A 23,265-nucleotide genomic window follows, 5' to 3' on the forward strand; every position below is an offset into this window, starting at 1 on the left:
GTGACCGTGGACCAGGAAACTGCAGTCCAGAGTGACCGGCATACTGTATAAAGAAGGGTTGGCTGCCGATCCGCAGTATGCCGATCATTTCTGGACTTCCAGTCTGGCAGCCAACCCTCCTGTGGACTGGCAGCCAACTCTTTGCAGCTCGGTATCGGGCCTTTTGATGACCTTTCTTTTTTGTCATCAAAAACCCCCAGTGGCCCAGGGGTTGGGAACCTCTGAGTTAGAGAATGGAAGGTAAAAAAAATAATGCTCAGCTTGACTGAATAGATGAGTTTGATGAAAGCAAATGAGATGTAATTTGACTATAGCAGGGGTTTGATTCAAACTGCTGAAGGGACTATTATTTCAAATTTAAAGGTAACAAAATTCACATTAGAGAAAGCCTGTGGGAGATGTGAGCATCCACCTGGCACTATACAGCCCATAGAAACTTAGTGGCAGAGATGACAAATGCTAACCTAATTTTTCCTCAGACTGGAGTTTTGAAGAATTAAATCTCTCTGCTTGTTTCTACTACATATAACCTTTTTACTGCATCTCCTAAGGAAACAGATTTTGTGGGGTTCAGTGCTTCATTCCTACTCCTGCATCTTGAGTAAAGCCATTTTACCTGGCGATGGCACTGTTACCTCACAACACAAATCCAACAATCCAATGTGCATATAGGGGAACTACTGACACAAATAATGACAGATGACAAAGATGCATTTCCTGGTATTTATTTACACGTCCATTCTGCTGCTCAGTAGATGAAGGGGGGTTATAAAGATGACCATGACAGGCTATTCTCTGCATCCACATGGGACAGGATGAGTAATGGTGCCAAGTGCAACAAGGGAAACATAAGTTGGCTATTAGAAAGAACTTTCTCACTATGTAGGAAGTTAAGGACTGGAATAGATTATCTAGAGAGACTGCAGAATCTTCTATTATTGGAAGTTTTTAAGAACATGTTTGACAACCACCTCATGAGACAAGTTTAAACAGGGATGTTCCTGCCTTCAGCAGGAGGCTGGACTAGGTGACTGTCTGAGGTCCTGTCCAGTCCTATTTTTCTGTGATTTGTAACCATCAGACCATCATATAACACCCGTGCTTCAAGAATATCCTAATTTCAAAAATGTACACAAATAAGGTGTACAGAATTATTTATTACAAAGTTTTACACATGTACAGCAAAAGGAAATCTAAACTATATTGAGAACTATGACAACTCATGCTATTGCTTCATGGTTTTGTGGCAGTAGTCAGCAGCCCCTCTGGGGTATCTGTAGGCATCCGCAACAGTTCTTCAACTTCTTCTTGTAGAGCCTCGACTTTTTCACTCAGCAACATCTATGCCCAAAATCACATTATTAGAAGATAAAATCAACACAAGTGGCCATAGCATTTCCTACATTAACAGAAAAGTTGAAAGCCTGGCATTCCCTCCAGGGATGTATTTAATCCTCCAGAAACAAACTAAGAAGAAATTAAGAGTACCAGGAACAAAACCTCTGGAGTTTTGACTCAACAATGATAAACTACTATGCTAATTTTCACATTTGTTATACCAAAATAAATACAGTTCTCCTGCTTAGGAATTCTTTTCATGGGAGCCTATCCTGCTTATATTGTCAAATTTAGCAGGCTAAAACTGGGATGCCTAATGCCTGGCCATGGGCGACATCCAGCCCAGGGAGCCATGCCTTTTGGCTCTCAGGGGTCCCCACAGGTCCAAAAGTTGGGGGGGGGGGAGGGGAAGAGCAGTGGCAGCAATTGCTGCTCCCCTGCTGTGAAATCTCAACCTGTGGGAAGCCACAGGCCAGACAATGCATTAGACTGGCACAGGAAGATGGTCCAGGCCAATCTGGGCTGGCTGGAGGCAGTACAATATCTGATCCTGGAGCATCAGGCCCAGTACAGGCAGTGTTGATCCTGAACCAGCAGTGCAGAGCTGTGGGTGCAACCCAGCACCCCAATCCAATGGTATGGGGCTGTGGGAGGCAGAATGGGGCCCCAGTCTGGCATTGCAGGGGTGAGGAAGGCAGCCTGAGGCCCCAATCTGGGGGCATGGTGCCCAATCCAATCCACAGACTGGTTCATAGCACCACGTAGTAAGCATCCTTGGATTAAAACAAGTGCAAACGACATGCCACAATCAGTTTAAAAAATGTGCAAAATTTAAAATCTGGTCCCTTTAGCAAGGTCCCGTTTAAAAATTACAGTCCAGCAAGACTTTTTTTCAAAATAACATTTTTATTCCAGGGTGCTTGCAACAAAAGGCACTTCTATTTTAAATGTTAAAATAAATTTTCATATTAACACTAGCAGGCTGATCACACAAGTATACAGAAGTAGGCTGTAGATTCCTTGCATTATGCAATAAATACACACCCGATATGAAGATGTTAATCATATTATGGAAGATTGCAGTATTTGGCAACTGTCTGTTTAGCAGTTTAGCTATTTTGTTCATCATATTTGAAGTGTCTCTAAGCAAGAGGTGATAGTAACACAACAACAAGCATCCTAATGCAGGGGTCAGCAATGTTTTTGGCTGGAGTGCCAAAAACACCTCAACCCTGATCCAGACCTCGACTCTGAATGCCAGAGGCAGACTGTGGGGGAGTCATGAGGGTCCAATCCTTGTTGCTGGTGGTGGCTGCATGAGTGCCTCTGGGTGGATGGTGCGGGAGGGGCCAGGGTTGCACTACCTAGGCTCCTTCCCTGTCCTGAGGCGTGCATGCAGCCGTTGCTGGCCTGGAGCTGGTGCCGGGGCTCTGGAGCCCAGTACAGCTGTTTGCAGCCTGCCCACTGCCAGCTGCAACTGCCCAGATGTCAATCCTGTCCTAATGTATTGTTTTTGTTTTCACATGCGCAGTACTCTAAGTCTATGGCACAGATTCAGTGTGAAGATCAGAGTATTTAATTGATTCCTTTTACAGTAATTTAAAGTAAACACAGGGTAGCATCTACACATTCATTAATGAACTTTACCTAACGCACATTAAAATCTAGGAGCTCTACTGTGAGGCACTAGAAAAATGTGCATTAGGCTATTTTAATGTGCGTTAACTAAAGAGCACTTTTTGTGATGCTTTAATACACATTAAAATAGGGTAATGTGCATTAAAGTGCACATGCAGACATGCCCACTGAGTATATAACAAGGAGTCATTTACAGAAATGTTCCTATGGGGAATAGAAATCACAGGCAAAAAATAGGTAAATAATCTTCTTGTAAAAACAGTTGGAGCTAGATCAATAATAATACTTTTGAAGAACAAATAGCAGTAAAGAAATATTATTTTCCCAAGTTCTAAAAAAAGGCAGTAACAAACCATGGAGAAATTACCTTTTTAAAAATAAGGTGGTAGCCAAGTTCTGTTGTCATTCTTCTGGTGAACTCCTATCAGGGAATCTCATATTATTCCTGCTAGTCAGGAAAGTCTTAAACAAATTATTAGAGAAAGATTACTAGATGGGAACTAGTTTTCATTCATCCCTGGCAGTTCAAATTACAAAGCTTCTGCTTACCTTTGCTGATGAAATGATTTGTCTGGCCTGACGTCGTGACACATGCTCAATCTTCACCAGTATCTCAGGATTTGCATTAGCTAAGTGTGCTAGAGTTTTGTATCCTGCATTATAAAGCTGTTTTGCTCGAGCCTGCAAGACAAAAATGAAACCATTCAAAAAAAATATTAGGTTAGTTAATAGGAACTGCAAGGAGCCTTTCTTTTTTTGTCAAAGTCAAAACTCTGTGATGACTGCACAAAATTCACCCCTCTGTTATTTAATCTGGATTAATATCAATTAGCATCCTAATGCCAGACTGATACTGTGCGGAGATGAAGCTGATTTATTGTTAGGAACTTTTACCTAAATAAATAGATCTGCCCCTTTCTTCTTCTTATGTCCTGTCACTATATTCAAATTTGGGTCCAGAAATAGGCACATGTTACTGTTCAATCTGTAGCTTTAGCAAGGTCCTCATTGATGCTTGGTTCCCCAACACATGGGCAGGCCAGAAGGTGTTCTTAATCTCAAAGTTTCCTCCACATTCACACCTAGTGTTTCTGTCATTGGAGTTTCCCCAGTTGCATGTTAACTTCAGTCTCATTGTTCTGTGGCAAGTTATCTTTCTGCCTCTTTTATTTCCTGTCACTAACTGCATTTGTAAATATCTGCATCTTTTTAATTGTCATCTGTCAACAGATGTGTCCATTTCTGCACCCATATTTGAACATGGTCACAGGACAAAAAAATGACAACCTGTTCAGTTTTAGATTATGCACAAAACCATGATTGCTGAGTTGCATGTACTCAACAGAGAAGGTCTGTGGTATTTAAATAACAGGATCAAGAGATTTTGTTTTCTTTCCTTTCTCAGATACTTTATCCAGGATAGAACTGCTGTGATGAAAAGTGACGAAGAGGCTATTGGGTACTTGTTAGCCAACATTCGTGCAAAACAAGCAATTCTAGATCTTTCCACAGTTAAATGAAGACTATTTCCATCTTATCACAGGTATTATTTTTCTGGTAGAAAAAAAACTATGAGAACTTGTTTTATACCTTAAGCCACATATATAACTGAACTTTGTCATGGAAGTGCTTCCCGATGGCTCTCTGAACTGTATTCTCTGTCTTTTTCCTTATTTTACTTAGTCATATGTTTTTCTCTTCTATTTATGTGAACCCACACACTTAATTGTCATCTTGAAAACAAAACCAGTCTTGAGAGGCATAGAAACCTTTCATTGTTCCTTAGGGCAGTCATAGCTTGTGACAGTTAATAAGCTGACTTCTCAGAAGAAAGAGGATGTGGTTTTTGCTAGCTAAAAATGCCATAGAGAAGATGCTGCACTGTCCAGTTAACTTAGTGTATTCAACTACCTTATATCTGGATGGTCCAGACTACTAGAAGTCTAGAGATGTCTATTCTTGCGCTGCTTTATCTCACACATTTCAAAAGTATTTTAGAAAATATCCGACTTCAACACTAGCTTTAACAGCATTTCCTCCACAAAGTTCCATGCAAGTCTACATATACTGCATTGTTGACTGTTCGTTATATTTAACATCTAAGTTAAATGTTAAATATAATAGCCATATTTAACCCCAGTTTTGTCCCCGGGGTAGCAACAGTTACAGTACAGCACCTCCTGGGATAGTGACACGCCCAATCCCCTGGGTGTTCTCCATTAGCCCAGGAGCAAGCTCAGGGAGAAGGAACCTGTCCACCACCACTACTGTTGTCTCTAGTTGAGCACAGCTCCCCATACAAACTGCTGGGGCTGGGAATGGGGGGCCCTGGAGCTTCCCCCACCTCCAAGGCATCCAGGGGCAGTAGCGGGGGAGGTGACAAATAGAAGAGAAGGGGATTGGAGGTAACATTGAGCAAGGAGGAGAGAGGAGGGAATGCTGAGTTCTTAACTCTTTTGGGGACTTAAAAAAGTTACTGACTGCTATTTTCAGGGTGTGATCCACTCATCCTGGTGTTGGGGGAGGTGGAATTCAGAGCAAGGATGCAGCCACCCCCGCAGCCCCAGTCGCTTCTCTTGCACCCTCCTTTACAAAATTCTGGATCCATCAATTCCCTTTTCCCATTGCTATAGTAGACAGATTTGGATCCTATTTTGGCTTGAGCATCAGATTAAGAAATATACAATATTTTTGTTGCATTTGTCCCAGCAGTCAGGAGCATAAGTCTGAAAATACTACATAAATCAACCTCAAGTTTACCTAGGTAAACATTTTTTTTTTTTTACATAAAACTTAACAGACTAGCTATGGCAGTCACTAAAACACAAACATGATGCTATGTGTTTAATATATTCACTTCCTTCCACAAGAAAATTAGCAACCCAAACAGTGGCAGGAAAAAAATAGGTTCTTAACAAAATGCTCTGTAGCAGGGGTAGGCAACCCCTGGCACACGTGCCAGTGTGGCACATGAAGGCATTTTGCTTGGCATGTGCACCTTGGGGTGGACGGTGGGGGAGCTTGTTGTGGCAATGCAGTCCTGCCCCCCACTGCAGTTGCTTGCAGCCTCCCCGCTGCCTGCTTGTGAGCAGCCTGGGCTCCATGGTGGGCAGCAGAGGTTTGCCCAGAGCCCAGGCTGGCTGTGGCAGGTAACTGGGAGGCTGTAAGCACCTACACAGGGATCTGCAGAGTCCCAGCCCAGTTCTTTGCTGGTGCCAGGCGCATTCTTGCCTTGGGGCAGATGCTGGAGAAAGGGCCAGGGCTGCGCTTCCACAAGAAGGATCAGGCCCTTTGTGGCTCAACCCTGCTGTCTGTCCCCGGCATGCCAACATCTTACAAGTTGAGGTTGCAGGTATTTTTGGCACTCTGCCCAAAAACACTGCTGACTCCTGCTCTAGTTTCTTTCACAGATGTGTAGATATCACATGGTTAAGGCTAGTATACAAAACTGACATAGGCTAACTTCGGCCAGAATATGCATGTACTAACCTCTAGAACACCTGCCACCTCCATGAGAGGGATGAGTTCTGCCTTAACACAATAGGTCAATCTTTTGGTAAGTTCCGTAAGCAAGGCCTTATAAACCCAAAATTCCTCCAACTCCTGCAGAAACAAAGGATATTACAATCTGAAAAGGAACTTCACAATTCCAGTTTAAGCCTTTTATTAGTTAGTTAGCCAGCTGGAGCTCTGTCAGGCTGGTGAGCATATGTTCCCTTTGGAAAAGGAAGTATGTTATGTCATCACCTGAAATACTCCTCCTGGACAGTATCAGAAGTTGTATCGAGCCTTTTTCTGCCAGTCATCCCAATGCAGGGACCTTTCTGAAGAATTAGGAGGTACTTCAGGAATATAGTCTTTTGGGAACAATGTTGGACTTTCTGATGTTGAAAGGCTAAAGCAGCAGTAAAACAGCTAGTTTTAACCCTGTTCTCAGATGACACCATTTCAAGGTGGAAGAAGAGGGAAACCTTTGGCAATCATTTGGATCCTGGTATTTTGTAGCAAAGCTCCAAGTGTACACTTTAAACATTCATGATCCGAGAATATCAATCTAGCCTTTAATATGAAAACTTCATTCCAATACACAAAGGCTTTTCTAAACAGTAAGATGACCCATACCAATGTTCAGATTTGAGTACTAAAAGTCTATAGCAACAGAGATCCTAGTAAATACTTCCTTCATGCTTTGAAGCAATTACAAATAAAAACATTCACCGATGCCATGCTAGACACCACCCACTGAACATATATTACCTCACAAAAGTGCAGCACACAGGAACAGAACGTGGCAGCTGAGTTAAGGAGATTTTGCACGTAACCACGGGACAAGTTAAATTTTTCTGAAACCACCCATACATTGGTATCTTTTAGCAAGGCATAAAGAACGAAGGATAGGTACAGCCTATTTATAACACCAATGTCCACATCCTAGGAAGACAGAAAACTGGTGTTCAGTTAGAATTTAGAATTACAATCCAACAGATGAGATTTTTATACGGCACATTTCCCGACTTCTCTAATTCTACGAAACAAATGGAGTAATTCTGCATTCAAGGATTTTTGAAGCAGAGAAAGAAGCAGAGGGAACTATTTTGGTGAAACAAAGATTGCAGAAGCAGGGCAGACCAAACTGCCTTTAACTGTCTGATTTGTGTTTATGAAATTGCAGACAAAATAACAAAATATAAACATTTTCCAGGGCCAACAGGAGAATCTTGGATTCCTCAATGTCCATGGCTATATGATATGAAATAAATACAGCTTTATAATAGCAAAGCACTAGTAACAAGCAGCTTTTAACATTACCATAATTGAAAGATTAACAAATGCTAATTATCAGTTGTACATATTTTTTCTATATAAAATAATTTGATTGATGAAGTTACTATTCTACTATTTTTTCCTTTAAAAACAATAATCTTTTACTTACCGTTCTGATGACTTGACCAGATGCCTTTTTTGTAATAAAGCTTTCAGGAACTCCCACAATATCTGCTACTTTCTGTTCTACTGCACTTAACTGAGTGTACTAAAAGGCAGAATTAATTTAAAAAAAGAAAAAAGAACAAACCATGGAATATTAAAGATGAATTTATCTCTCTGTATGATTTGCAAAAATATGTTAAAGGGATAGAATATAGCGCACTTAATGTCACTTAGCTGTTCTACTTTGTTACATCAGTAAATAAATAACCTTTTAAAAATGTTAATCTCAGTTAATGTATATAATGCTTATAGAATTTGCATTTCTTCACCACCCCCTATAGGAACATTGATGTATTTTTCCAGTGATAAATCTACCTTATTTTTCCTACAACAAAACTACAAAAATTGCACTCAACTTACATGCAGGGTTGACCTATATAAATCAGCCTTCTCTACAGTTTGACTTTTTCCTTATTATGTGGAAGTATTTTGTGGAAGACTGTATTCTTCAGTTTTACTACAGTATCTTTTTAGATAGTTTTGATCACATGGTTAACATTGTTAAACAGTACATTAAACTATAGAGCAAACTGGACTAACCTTAATTACTCAGCTAATGGCAGGATCTGTAATTACATTAAATCAATGACTGTTTATCTTTTCTGCCAGCACAGGAGTTGCCATGTATAAGTTTTTAAAGTCTGCCCCCCTATTTTTTTTGCAATTTTTAATACTCTTCATGAAGTATACTATAAAATAGTATACTATAAAAATAATCCAACAAAGACCATGAATATAATCTTCTCTTAGTCATTAGTTACTTTGCCATTACATTGACTTGTTTGTAGTCAGAATTAGTTTCCTTCTGTTTCTGACTTCAAACTCTCCAAACTCTCATGACTTGCACATTCAAACTAGATTTATGTCTAACAAGACAATCACAGACCAAAGTTATTATACTGGGAAGAAAACAGCTATGTAATATAAGTTTTACTTCACTGTACAGGGTAGCATTTGTAATAGGCTTGGAAGTTATGCCATACCTGCTTAAAATAGATCATCCAGTCTGGGTTACAGTGGTAAATCATATCATATGGAGTTGCTAGATAGAGTAGATGAAGGCAGCTCTCAAGTACTAGCCCCTCTAAACCTTTCTTCAAGTCTCTGTAGAGAGCATTACAATATGCCAAATCTATAGATCCTAAAAGAAATTAGGATAGTTACCTATTTCTATAATTCTCAAATGGCTCACACACATTAGTTAGATACTGTTGTCTCCAATTAGAGACTGGTTGAAATCCAGAAGTATGAGACTTAACTTTCCAAAAATCACTGCTCGGTATAACTTGGGATACTCTTAAAACAAACATCCCACCATTTTTTAACCTTGCTCAGTTCCTGCCATCAACATTTACTGGCAATGAGTTCTACGGTCAAATTATATATTATGTGAAAAAATATTATTTTATGATTTCGGATTTTCTACTTTTATATTACACTGAATATTCCATGTTCTTCCTTTATGAAACAGGGTCTGCATATGCCCTTTCTTATTCCTCTTTGTTCCAAACTAAAACAGTCCCAATATTTACAGTTGGGATTTATGGTTACAATGCCTCTTCATGAGTATTTCTGTGCTTTATTTCTGTTGCCTTTCTCTGAAATCTCTCTAGTTCTGTAGCATCTGTTCCAAGATGACCAGTACTGCATTCTACTCCAGATACAGACACATCATTGAGTATATAAAGGTACTATACTACTGTCTTTATTATTTATCATCCTGTTCCTCATGGATCTTCACATCCGTCTTGCTTTTTCTGAGTGCAGCTGCACAATCAGAAATCTTCAGTTAGCTATCTACAACGATGCAAAACTGATATCGTGAGTTAATTCAGATCCCAAAAGATGTGCAGGTACTTCATGTTTTCTCTTCTAATGTGCCTTACTTTGGATTTAGGCACACAGTTTCATTTACCATATTGTCCTTTCATTTTGTCAACTTAGATTTTTGATTGGTCTCTCAAGGTCTGGAATAATTAAAATAACCCTTATTGGTAAATCTTGATAAATTACTAGAAAACACCCCTTTCAAGATGATTCATATATTTAATAAAAGATTTAGACTAGAAAGCCAAGGAGATCCTCTGCTTTTTACTTCAGCTACAATGAAAAACAGACTAATTATTCTTTGCTTAGTTTTTGATCCATTACAATACTCTACATCTGGTGACCTGGATACTTCTCATCAATTTAGCTTTCTTGTGCAGGATCTTGTTGAAGGCCTTTAGGAAGTCTGAACAGTCTTACTGAAGGCACCTCTCATAAGACTCAGATGCCATTCAGAAAATGCCAGCTCATGGCATGAGCTCTCACTCATTTGTTGACTATGGAAAAATAATAAAACAATTATTTTGCTGCAAAGAACACAGAAAACCTCAAAAGGTCAGAATGGTTTTGACCCTATGGATTCCCATTTGAAATATATGGGTTTATCTTGTGAATCACATGTAGGCATTTACACACCTAACAGTGTTAATATTGTATAGCACCCCATGACACCCTTAAAAAGGATCTCAGAGCACCCTACAGTGCTACAGAACCCTGGCTGATAATCACTGGATTAGGTTAACTAGTTATTTATTCACTACTTAAATGACATGTTCAAAAAATTCCAAGACATGAGGCTTCTTTATAGAAATAGAGCTGTACAGACTCCAGGATATTCTGTCAGGTGTTTTATTTTAATCATCATATTCAGACAGGTGGGAAGGGGCTGGATAAAAGTTTTAGTTAAGTACGAAAATAAAAAACACAGATTTAAAAAAGACATGGGGAAAGAAGTGCAATGGAAAGGAACAAATTCTTACCTTTGTAAGCAGCTTGACCCAACTGTGTGATCGCTAGATTACTTGTGGATTTTTGTTCCTTTTCAGACATGATTTTTCCTTTTAGGAGTCCTTTTTCTATTAGGCTTTCCAGTGATTCTTTAATTATATCTGAAAGGCTCTTTTCTTTTGACAGTGTCTTTTGCTGAACACCAAACAGTGTACCACACATGAAGTTGCAAATTTCTTCAAAGTTTCTTGCAATCTACAATAGTTTGGATGTTTTAATCACGTATGACACAAAAGTAGTGTCACAGCTCAGTAAAAGTGTTAACTCTAGCTTCTGCCCTCTTTCTAGCTGAAAACAGTATGCCTACTGAAGACTCCATACTAGAATGTTAATCCTGCACGTCTACGTGACTTCAGGATAACTGCAACTAATTTGATGAACGTGCTGCCTGAAGAAGGGCTCAACAGAATATCATATGCCACCCTGCTACATTACTGCAGCTTTTAGCATTTGAAATTCGTTTTTATCTTTAAGAAGTTATCTTAAAAGCGTATCTTTAGAACCAAAGCTTTGAAGTACCTAGTAGACAGAAAACAGTTTGGCCTTGTCTACGTCAGAAACTTATCAGGATTCAGTAATTTGGTTGGATAACATGACCACAAGTTTTCTTTGTTTATATTGATTATAATTGCATTTAATGAACTACTCAGGATTAAAAACAAGACCTTGGTGAACACTAACATTATTAATCTCAACCCTAATGAAGCAAAATGAGTCCCAAATGGATTCCATGAAATGTAATAATATGGAATAATATGGATTGTAATACAAATGTAATAATATGGAAACTACCATAAAAGAAAAATAGTTCTACCAGTAAATATCATAAATAGTTATCTACATTCTCATTAGTAGTATCATAATGCATCTCTTTACTTAGCTACAGAAAACAATTGATACCTGTAACCCAACCAAGGACAGAAGGAGGTTTTGTATTCCCTTGGTAAACTCAAGTAAAAGGTTGCTGCAACAGTTTTCCAAAGGACTGTTTATTAAATCTTGAACCTAAAATAAAAAGCAAAAGATGAATTCTCTTAATGGGAGAAAATATTTCACCTTCAAAAATATTCTGATATGTACTGACTTGATTAAAAACTATTCCTGGAGATTTCCAAGTTTTCTGACTGACCTCTAGAGATCAGTTTATGAGCCAGGCGAAGTGATATATGGTCAGAAAATACATACGTCTTCTAGCAAGGAATCTGAGTGCCTTTCACAATTGCAGGAAAGTTTCTGGTAACAGTTACTGGTAAGCAAGAAGGACTACATGTGAGAATGCAAAGTTGAGCAAAAGACATTCAGGTCCCTGTTTATCACAGAAATTTAGTCTGATGACTCGAAAAACTGATATTTTTGTGCAAGTTACCAGATGTTTGTCTTTTTCTTGCACTATAAGAATACTTTCACCAGCACTGTCAATACCAGCTCGACCAGCTCTGCCAATCATCTGCTTGTATTGATTCTTTTTCAGGAATTCTGTTGCAACATAGGGTGCTCTTAAAATAACCCTAAGGAATTAAAAATAAAAGAAAAAAAGAGAGGAAAGACCCAGATAAGTTACATTCTGCGTTTCAGGTATTTAAAGCATCAGTAAAATCATACAAAGGAAAAAGTTTTCCCTAAGGAAAAAAAATATTTACCTGGGAATGACAAGAAATAAGTGAAGAATAAATCCCATTTTTATATACATGCAGCTCACAAACCTGGATAATTTTGAGTAAGGCAGTCCTTGACTTACAACGTGTCGAATTACATTTTGCACTTACACCATTTATAAATTGACACCCTGTTTCAATTTTGATGTCAGTTTTGACTTTACAACACTTGATTCGACACCACACCAGCAAACAAGTTCGCTGTGTCGCCAGTCTCCATGGAGAACATCTGTCCAAATTTCCTTGGACACTTTATTTAAGAAAGCAAACAAGACTTCAGAAAAACCTGCAGCCAAGACTCCTGAGAAGACTCCAGCCAAGAACCCTTCAAAAAGACCAACCAAGAGCCCTTCAATAAGTCTAGCAAAGTCACCTCAAAGAAGTCCTTCCAAATCAATGATTGCTATTTACAATATAAATACATTAATGTAGCTATATTAACTCATCTATAATTGGTTGAGTACAAAATTCCGGGTTATTTTTGGTGAAAATAGGGTATCAGGACTTGGTTCAAGAACCAACTCCACATTTATAACATTGTTTCCTATAGGAAAATGGATTTCGAGCTACAAAGTTTTGACTTAAGACCTGCTAAGTCTGAGGACTGCCTTGTTGGGGAAGGTGGGAGGGAGCTCTGTCTGTGACCTGAGCATCCTCTGTTATGCAAGTTACATAGGGTGAAGTGGCCACTAAGGAAAAAGGCCTTGGAACAAGACTCTGATTAGTAAAGATAGGTTATAGGTCCCGTGCAGACAGCAAAGACACTGTTGTACACTCAAGGGACTATGGGAACTGAATGACAGAGTTCGGTAATGATGCCCTTACCCAGATCTCAGATATTAGTCTCTCTGTGCCAAATTAATTAGATGTGAAAGCAGGCACCTTGAAGGCAAAGTGCTGTGAATAAGTCACTATGAGTCAAGGTACACATTCACCCTTCTGTAAGTGTTGTGACATGCTTAGCCACTGATTGGAACAAAACTCAAACTTAAGTATGTTAAAGGGTTTTAACAATGTAGGCTTTAATGAAATGATACAGTAGATATTTTTGTGGGGCTAACCTTCGAGCTGGTAGATTGACTCCAGCAGCTAAAGTAGATGTGCAAGTAAGAAGGCATAGAACACCTGCAGAATAAGCTTCCTCTATACTTTTCCTTTCATCACTTGTAAGCCCACTGTGATGGTAAGCAATGCCAAATGAAATTGTTCGCTTTAGAACAGGACAGATTGTTCCATTACCAATATTCTTCAAGTTCATAAGAAGGTCTTGTTTCTCTTTTTTTTTGTGATTTTCGTATTCTCTTAGGGAAGAAAAAAAAAAGAACGATCAAAGTCTAAATTGTTTAACTACAAAAAATTAAAACAAAAGATGCACTGAAGCTCCTTCTGCTCATTATCCATTACTACAGTAAGATATTTGCAATTTAGAAATCAATTACTCTATTACCAAAGAAATAACACAGAATTAGATACAAGCAGAATTCAACCTGCACATAAAGTCAACAAAACAGAACTAGGATACAGTAAACATTTTCTGGTTTCAAAGACACTGGGTGTCTGTACACATGTCAGGAGGCTGCTCTGATGCGCTGTAATTATAGCATGTTGGAGCAGACTTGATTAATCAAGTCTGCTGGGGTGTGCTAATTAGTGTGCTTAGCAAGCCTCTCAGAGCTGCTCTAATTAAAGTACACCCCCACCCCCCGAGCACATGTAAAAACACCAACTGAGTTAAGTAAAAAATACCACATGAACTGATAGTGAGTCTTGCAATAGCACAGATTTGTTTCCTCAGAAGCAGCAGTCAGAATGGGGGAATATATAGTACATAAAGATTCCAATTTTCAAGAGGTTTCTTTTCCCTAACCATAGATTCAGGTAAATAAGACAACACAGAATTTACGAAAACTCCCCTAATAATTAGATTCTATACATGGAAAATTTATAAATTTGTTAAAAATTTCCATGTATAGAATCTCATTATTGGAGGATTGTTTCTAATTCATTCCCACCACTGCTGCAGGGCAGTAGAGGAGAACGTGATGTGGGGAGGACAGGCAGCTTGTCCCCTGCTTGTGCCTGCCTCTTGCCAACTCTGCTCCCTGCTAGCTCCACCTCCCACACGTCTATCCTTGTTTCATGCCAACAGGCTCCATCCCTGTTCTAGTCCAGGTCCACAGCTCATAATTTGCAATATACAATATTCAATGTAATCTTTAATTTGCATTTATTGTTTGCATCTTATATTCCCAATATATGTAACTAAACATAAGCAGCTTAGCAACACTCTACCACTGTGCATGACAGGAAGTAAAGCAAGAACAGAGAAGGGGAGTGTTAATTTACAAAGAATGACAAGAATAAGACGTAAATTACATAGCATGCCTCTTTGAATGAACCCTACATTTTCTTTTTCTGTTTATTTTCTTAATTAACTCCTGAAAAGTTGTGTTTTAATGGTTGTTTTTGACTTAACCAAAAACGAACCCTAAAACTGGAGTTCTACAGAAGTTGTACAGTCTTGCATAATTTTATTCTCAGAAGACAACTACTTCTTGGTCAGGGATCTTTACTACTGTCACTGCAGATGAAAAGTGAGTAGTTTTGTGTTATTAGAGGTAAACGTTCAATTCTGATTTAACACTTTAAGGGTGGTCTAAAACAGTAATAAAAGACACATACTTCTTCAGATACTTGCATATCATTTCAGCTACATTTTCACAGTTCTTTTTAGTGGGACAAAAGACTAGGCAGGAGTAATTTGGAATAACTTCAGTCACCAATGCAATAAGATGGTCAGGATCCATTCTTTCCAGATTACTAGAATACTAAAATAAAAATTAAATGATTTATTAGACAATACAACTTTTTATTTATCTGCAGTAAGCCTAAGACTCCAAGCCTGCAAATATGTACATCTGTTCTTAACTTTACTCACTTGAATAATCCCCTCTGCTTCATCATAAATGTTACAAAAGTTTAAATGTTAGTAGAATCAGCTTATCCACTATGACTCTTTCAATTAAGGGACACCTGCACTTTGAACTCAAGAGGAACAGAGGGTGAGAACAGAATATTTTGCCTCATTCCTATTGTCCTTGGGCTACAAGCACCGATGTGATGTCCACTGTGCTATTAGCAGCACTCTTATGAAAGGAAAACAGCACCTAAACCAGCAATTCAAGGAGACCTTCATTCACTATTCGACTGGTTCAGAGATCAAGAGAAACTTTGGGGACATATACAGCTATGCATAGCAATAGGAAGAGACAAGTCTCACCAAGTACTACATTACAGTTGTGTGGAATGGGGAACCGTGGGATTGCAGGGATCACAAATAAGAATCAACAACAGTATGACCACCTTTCTTATCCTACCATTTCCACCTTTGTGACTCAAGTACATTGGACCCCACATATGAACTATGACAACTATTAAAATGGTAGGGGGGAAAAAAAAAAAATCACCAGAAACCTAAGAGCCAGTGTGGAAGACAAGGGTCTTTCCTACAACTTCCTGAGAGCAAATGGAAGAACTTGCCTTCTTTTCCTCTCACACAAAGAAAATATAAAACCACTAATAGTCACCCACCACCCAAAAATAAAAATAAGCTTTACAAATAACAACATGAATTGTTATGATTACTATTTCCCTTTTACATTAAACATTTTGGAACCACTAAGTCATAATGGCCTATTCTGTAAAAATACTATAAATAAACCCTGATTTTAAAAAACATATATTTTTAAACACTATTCAGTACTTAAGAAACTAAAACAATTCACAAAATTAGCACTATTACCTTGAAATTAAGATGACGTGAAAAAGTAAAACCATTCTCTGCTTTGCTGTCAACTTCATAGATACTTTCTCGTATTTTAACATATTCCTTTAATTCCACCTATGTTGGCAAAAAGAGAAATTGCACATTAACATATTAACCAAATTACTGTCTTCTTCACTAAGAGTTCTGTGCCAAGGCCATCCAACTTTTAAGTTGCTGGGGTCTACACCAGCAGGAGCCACATGCTGTACGAGGTGCATGGGGTGAGCCATGGCCCTCTGGGCCATGCACCATGTAGATGGACCCCCCACTGCCCTATTACACTGATAGTGACTGACCCTGTGGGTTCTCAAATTCACAGAGAGCTGACTAATTTCAGTTTTGCATATTACATCATCTATCAAGTATTACGCTGAAGGGGACTGAAATAGCAAAGCCTCTTGATTTCAACAGTAGTTATTATAAATCAAGTACCTCTGGCTTTTGAATTTCCATTGCCACTACTGACTTTTCAAAAAGTAAACATCATGGAAATATAACCAATCCAAAAGGAGAAACACATCTTTTTCATTCTCAAACATTTTTTTCAGACTATACAAACCTATATTTTCCCTGGGGTGAAAAGAAAAAAGGCCAACCCATAAATTAAGCCAAGGCTGTGTAACTTCTGTGTGGCCAAGGGCCACATACCACATGAACCACACACTGCAGGGTGGCCTCCCCTCCCTAGAATCCTCCCCACAGTGCAGGCTGCACCACATGCTAACTGTTTGTAGTCTGTATGCAGCCCGCAGACCATGTGTGACCTACAAACTGGACAGCCCTAAGTTAAGCAATGCATGTAGTCATGAAGAATAAAAAGTGCCTTCTCAATCACAATAAACAGTTGTTAGTCATTTTCTTCTTATGACTAACAATAATTTAGAAACCAGTTTAATGAAAAGGGTACAATCCTATGCCATAGACAGCGGCGATGTGTAGGGGGTGCATGTGCACCCTGAGAGGCTACGCTCCCTGCTTATGCAACAGGTGTGGGGGCAGGCGGAAGCACCAGATGAAGAGCTGTGGCCACTTCCCAGTTGGTGCCATTGGCTATGGGGGACCCTGCCCCGGTTGGTGAGACTGGCCACAGGGGGACCCTCCCTCAGTTGCTGACTGGTCACTGGGTGGGGGGTGGGGGGCGGCTGTGCCCCACCCCGGACTAAATTAGCACCAGTTGCCAATGGCCATGGATAAAAATAGGTTGTGTTAAGATATAAGTTAAAATTATGGTAATAAACTGTGTCTTTATATCATTATAACTGCAAACACAATAAGGTGTCATGTTACATTGACTAAAGCTGGTTTCCAAGCCAAAATAGTTAGAAAGGTCACAAAAGTCTGTGCACTGAAAACCTAACTGTTGGCCTAAGTAAAGCAGATCACAGAATGTGATGTTAATAAATGAGTGATGCTAATTCACCAGAGTGAAACCAAATAAAGGAAATGGAAAAGATCTTGAATATCCATAATGTTTGCTGTTTACTCCCTTAGACAAACTATATTTGCAAACAATGACTGGCATCAGGAAAATGTTTTGTAAGATGTAAACAACTAGTGTATAGGAGGCCAAGGCAAGACCACTTATCTTTGGAGATGAGTGCCCGTTTTTCTCTCCCTAGGCATGCTGCAAACTAATTACTTGTGGTAGCCCAATAAAAGAAATGCATTTGCTTTCAAACTAAGCCAGTCACGTGGTCATTGTAGCAAGGACAGAGCATAGGACTGAGGCTGGAGGTCCAACACTGAGAGGTTGACTTCTACTTTTAACCTTAAAAATGCTAAGTTTGAGCTTCTGCTAATCTTGAATATGTACCGGTCTAAAACTATCAGTGTAATACTCTGCTTGCAAGAACTGCTGCAAGTCTCCAACATTGTTTAGAGTTGCACTCATTCCAATTATTTGAGTAGTTTCTGTAAAACAGAAAAGGCAGATGTTAAGTTACAAGACACATTTATTACTATGCTAGCAAACTGCCCATCAAGAATGACCAGGGAGGGATGGGAGGTGGGACCAGGGACAGAGCGCCGCCTCCCACCACCCCATGATGCTGCCTCTTCCCAAGAGCAGGGGGAGGGGCAAAGCTTGCCAAGCCATCCCCTCTGTCAGCACCCTGCACTGCTGCCCCCTCCAAGGAGCGGGGCTGGGGAGGACAAGGACGAAGTTAGTGATGTTGGATCCACTCCCCTGCACCATCCAGTCTGTCCTGGTGGTGCTCCACCATCCCACTGTCCCCGCCACTGGCCTCACCCCCCTGCTCCATCCCCGCTATTATGGCAGTGCTCCACCATCCCACTCAGTCCCCCTCTGCCATATCCAAGCTTGAGAGTTGCAAGAGTCCCGTTCCTTCCCCCATATCTTGCTGTCTGTCTGTGCAGAGCATTCTGATTGGTTGTTTCAGTAAGCATTGTGATTGGCTGCTGAGACAACCAATCAGAGTTCTGCAAAAGCGTTACAGACAGAGACAGACAGACAGACTAAACCCTTTATATATACAGAATACAGTACCTATGACAAAAATGCTTAATGCCTTATTTAGGGTCTATTTTATCATTGCATTATTCTATTTTATCATTGCAACACTAAGCCATTAAGGAAAGGAACTAGTATCTAAAAACTATGGCAAGAGAAAATGTTAGGAATCAAATTTTAAAAAGCAATGAACACAGCAGCTTTATCCATTTCAATAAAAATTAATTAGAGCTTTTTATGTGCTGTAACAAGAATAGATCTCTTTCAATATAATAGTTGCTCTACTGAAGCCTAATTTTGTAAATCTAATATATGAGCTACAAAAATATATTAATGAAAGAAAGCCTCCCAATGCATGAAGGCATTAACAGTTTCACTGCATTCTGTGCAACTCCAGTGCTGTTCATAAAATCTTATTCTCAATTTCCCAAAAAGCCCAAATTTGGTTTGGCAGTTTTCAAACTTCTCAAATTTAACAGCTGATCTGCTCATTAATATAATCACCCAGTGGTACTAAAATATCAAAGCTTCAGGAGACAAAAATGTATTTAAATAAACAAAGAAGAAAGGAACTTATATTTCTTGTGGTAAAAAAGTAGCTTTGGCAAAAGTTTTAATATATATAGGGCTCAATCTAACTTAAATTATCCTTGCTTTCAAGTGACCTCTTCTATCATTTGTACTGACAAATGCTTCAGTGGTCCCTGAAGCCTTTATAACCATTTAACAGGAAGGAGAAGCTAACCCTCTGGAAGCAAGATTCCACATCACACTGGAATTTATGAGAGGAAAGAGGAGAATTATCAGAAGACTACCCCAGGAACACAAGCAACATACCATGCAAGGAAAAAATAACTAGTAATCTAAGGTGAAGTACACCGTTACAGAGCCAAGTTTTGAAAAATTTTGGATATGCTCAAACCAAAATAAACTTATCTAAATTATGCAGCCTCACAAAATTTTTATAACATGTATTATGGTCCTGATGCAGGGGTTACTTACTGCTGGTGTACAGAATTTTTGCAAGAGTCATTTCCAGGATAGCACCACGACTCCCTTCACCAATCATGTGCAACTTTGAATAAGAAGTTGAGAATGGGAACTGTTAGAATAATTACAGACTTTTCCATCCCTGTACATATAGTCACACCACACAACTTCATATTTTAATTCAGAAAACACATGGTCAGGTACGTCTTTGATATAATTTTATTGAATTTTGGCTGTAAACCTTCCTCAATAAATATCACCTACTAACCACATATTTCACTAAGGAGAGTGAGGAAAAAGTTAATACCACTGGTATTTGTTTACCACTAGGTCTGCCTTCCATTTAATTAAAACAAAATGGTCATAGGAATGGCATTTCCTGACCTGACCACTACTAATTGTAGTGATATTTATTATTAGTTAATTTTAAAGTATTTTGTGTGTCTTTGTCCAGAAGAATGTGAACTGCAAAAGACAGTACTGGCTTTTCTTTTATTAACAACCCACTACAAGTACGAAATCAAAGAGAATCCTAAAAGGTTTTTTTTTCTGTTTATATTACTACATATAATTGAAATAAACAGGTTAATGCGAGTCATATTGTATACACATATTTTCTGGACATTGTTTATTATGAACTGAAGTGACACCTTTCAGTTTATCCTAGAGGTGGTACAATTGTTTGTTACTCTCAGGAACAGGAGAGAAACTGAATTGTGACCATGTGATCTTGCCCTGCAATATTTTAGTTAATACCAAAAACAGGCCCAAATTGTGAGTTAACTAAAGCATAATCAAGATGGTCTATTAAAGTGTCATTTAAAGTGTGTTTTATTCTACTATGGGTTGTATACTCCTTGTCATGTAACCACTCAATGGCTATTTGCTGAATAACTTTGATGACTATCTTTAAGGAACCTTCTCAAATACAGGATGTGCCAAAATTCAATAGAAACCCAGATCTCATTCGTAGCTGTGAGACTCACGACCTACTTCATATGTAGAAGTTTGCCAAGTACAGATGATGCACTCAGCTATGTATGGCCCCATTTACTTGGCAAAACCTCATTTTTGTGGAGTAGGGAGGCAGGGGGGTGGAACTTACACCTGCGCGGTATCCAGGTTGTACTGTATCAAGAGTCCAGCCACCAAGTGAACAATACTATATAGCAGAGGTTGTCAACTGGGGGTACGCATACCCCTGGGGGTACTTGGGAATGCCCCGGGGGTATGCATCGTGGAGAACTGGGAGTACTTGGGAAGCGTGCTGCTGCACGCCACTCTGTGGTGGTGCACTTCCCAAGTACCCCCACTTCTCTTGCTGCCACCCAAGTTCTACCCCCCTGGTTCATCAACCGGTCACTGGGGAAAACACCCCTCCCTCCTGCTCATCCAGGGGGTACAGTCCAGGAGGGATACCCACCAGAAGAGGTGGTATACTCCTTAAAAAAGGCTGAAAACTCCTGCTGTACAGGACAAATGTTAGTCAGTTACCAACTTGTTAAGTGGTGTTTTCCACTACAGTATGTGCACAATAATCTGCTAGAAAATATATATTTGTGTAAATAATTAAAAAGGCACAGCATGTTAATAAACCTATTGCAAATTATTTTAACAAACCTCATCTACTACAACTAGACCCAAATCACCAATTCTTCTGGTTTCAATCAGAGCATTCACCAAGCCATGTCCTTTTTCTATAGTAGCGATGTACAGAGATTTCTTTGTTCTCCGCTTGATTGGAGGAAATCTTCCTTTACTGCCTGCGTATTCTTCCACCAGGAAACCTAGCTCTACTCCAAAACTTGACAAAGCCCAAACCTGCAGTGTAATAAAGCGCAAGAGTACAGATTAGATAAAGAGGACATATCAACATTTAATGATACTGATTTGCAACTGACTTGAAGCAGGCATAAATTCAGGATTAAGGCCATTCAAAAAAAAACAAAAAACAACTGAGTGAAAATGCAGTTCTCCATCTCTATGTCAGGATTTATGTATGTGTATGGAAAGATGCCCACAAGTAAGGCAGGGTGAAAATTTGCAGTATACTAATTGAATGCTTTGGGGCACAGTGTTCACACTCAAATATCAATAGCTAAATTCATGACCTAAATTACTCTGTAGTAACTTCAGTAGGTAGACAAGCCCTTGGGATAAAGGTCTCAACCAAAGCCAGTGAATACTTCATTACAGAGAACAGTGTGACAGCCTCTAAACTAGATTAAAAAACAAAAGCACCTTCTTCATTTCCTGGATATTTGTTTAAGACATGCAAACTAGGCCTGTGCAAAGCAGCTGGTATTTGCTTCGGATTCGGCTGATTCAGGGGACAGTGATTAGATTTGGTGATTTGAATCACTGTCCCAAATCAATTTGGCCGAATCTCCAAATCAAACAGGCCCCATCCCCAGCACACTCTCCCAGCCCCATCAATGGTTGGCCTGCCCGGCCCCAGCATCCCAGCTCTTTAAAAGAAAAAGGCACCCTGTACTCACTGGCTACTGCCAGGTTGGGGAGGGGGTGAGGGGAACCACACGACACACACAAGATCTCTGCTGGCCCCCACTGCCCCATGTTGCGTGGAGGGGGGCTCTGCCATGAGCCCCCAGAAGCCTTGACGGCCACTACAGCAGCCAGTGAGTGCAGGGCTTTGTTTTTGTTTTAAAGCACTGGGATGCTGGGGCCAGGCAGGGCAGCCACTGACAGGGCTCAGAGATTGGGTGGGAGATGGAGGCTCAAGGCACAGTCCCCCATGCAGCATGGGGCAGTGGATCACCCCTCTGCCTGGCAGGACTTGTTGAGTGTGTGTGTTTTTTTTTGAAGAGCCAGGTGCACACCCAATGGAACAGAGGGGCCATCACCAGGGACAATTACCAGGCAGGCAGTTGCTCGGGGCTGCAGGGGGGCAATCAGGAAGGCCAAGGCAGAGATGGAACTGGGACTAGCTTCCCAGATCTGGGACAACAAGAAGTCCTTTTTTAAATACATAGGGGGCAAAAAGAAGGTTCTGGGTAATGTGGAGCCCCTACAGGACGCTAAGAAATTTGGTCGTCACACCAGACAAAGCTAACATATTTAACAATTTCTTTGCCTTCATTTTCCTGAGCAGGGACTGGAACAGCCACCCCCCTCTCTGGACCACCCTTAAGCCCCAAGGGAGGTGCACCTAGGTCAAGGGTTAGTGAGGAACTAGTTAGGCAACTTCTGGAGGGACTGGATTCAAATCAGCTGGTCTGGTCTCCACCCTAGAGTACTGAGGGAATTAGCTGAGGTCATTGCAGGACCCCTGGCGTGGCTTTATGAGCACTTGTGGTGCTCTGGTGTGGTGCCAGAGGAGTGGAAGAGGGCCATTGTGGTTCCCATCTTCAAAAAGAGGAGGAAGGAGGACCCGGGGAACTATAGGCCAGTTAGTCTTACCTCGATCCTGGGTAAACTTTTTGAGAGAATTATCCTGGCACATGTCCACGAGGGGCCAGCAGGGGAGATTATGCTTAGGGGCAACCAACACAGGTTCATTAGAG

General features: G+C 39.9%; 1 protein-coding gene across 3 annotated transcripts in view; it reads right to left on the reverse strand.

Annotated features, from left to right (window-relative positions):
• Window positions 1-709: 709 nt before the first annotated feature.
• Window positions 710-23,265, reverse strand: part of HELQ (helicase, POLQ like) — a 30,630-nt gene continuing 8,074 nt past the window's right edge. For 2 of the 3 annotated variants that reach the window (XM_090036979.1, XM_090036976.1), the window contains exons 4-18: window positions 21,362-21,562; window positions 19,754-19,826; window positions 18,095-18,192; window positions 16,258-16,356; window positions 15,138-15,283; window positions 13,517-13,756; window positions 12,167-12,308; window positions 11,701-11,805; window positions 10,773-10,995; window positions 8,949-9,106; window positions 7,910-8,008; window positions 7,234-7,407; window positions 6,466-6,579; window positions 3,526-3,657; window positions 710-1,341 (exon numbers count right to left, since the gene is read on the reverse strand). In XM_090036979.1, coding sequence (XP_089893105.1) covers window positions 1,234-1,341; window positions 3,526-3,657; window positions 6,466-6,579; window positions 7,234-7,407; window positions 7,910-8,008; window positions 8,949-9,106; window positions 10,773-10,995; window positions 11,701-11,805; window positions 12,167-12,308; window positions 13,517-13,756; window positions 15,138-15,283; window positions 16,258-16,356; window positions 18,095-18,192; window positions 19,754-19,826; window positions 21,362-21,562 — 2,112 coding nt within the window. In that variant the 3' untranslated portion in view covers window positions 710-1,233. The remainder of the gene's footprint in view (window positions 1,342-3,525; window positions 3,658-6,465; window positions 6,580-7,233; window positions 7,408-7,909; window positions 8,009-8,948; window positions 9,107-10,772; window positions 10,996-11,700; window positions 11,806-12,166; window positions 12,309-13,516; window positions 13,757-15,137; window positions 15,284-16,257; window positions 16,357-18,094; window positions 18,193-19,753; window positions 19,827-21,361; window positions 21,563-23,265) is intronic. The other variant, XM_090036978.1, reaches the window with a different exon arrangement.

Source organism: Crocodylus siamensis, chromosome 2 (assembly GCF_052110815.1).
Source record: "Crocodylus siamensis isolate JL-2025a chromosome 2, ASM5211081v1, whole genome shotgun sequence".
In the NCBI taxonomy this organism is placed as follows: domain Eukaryota; kingdom Metazoa; phylum Chordata; order Crocodylia; family Crocodylidae; genus Crocodylus; species Crocodylus siamensis.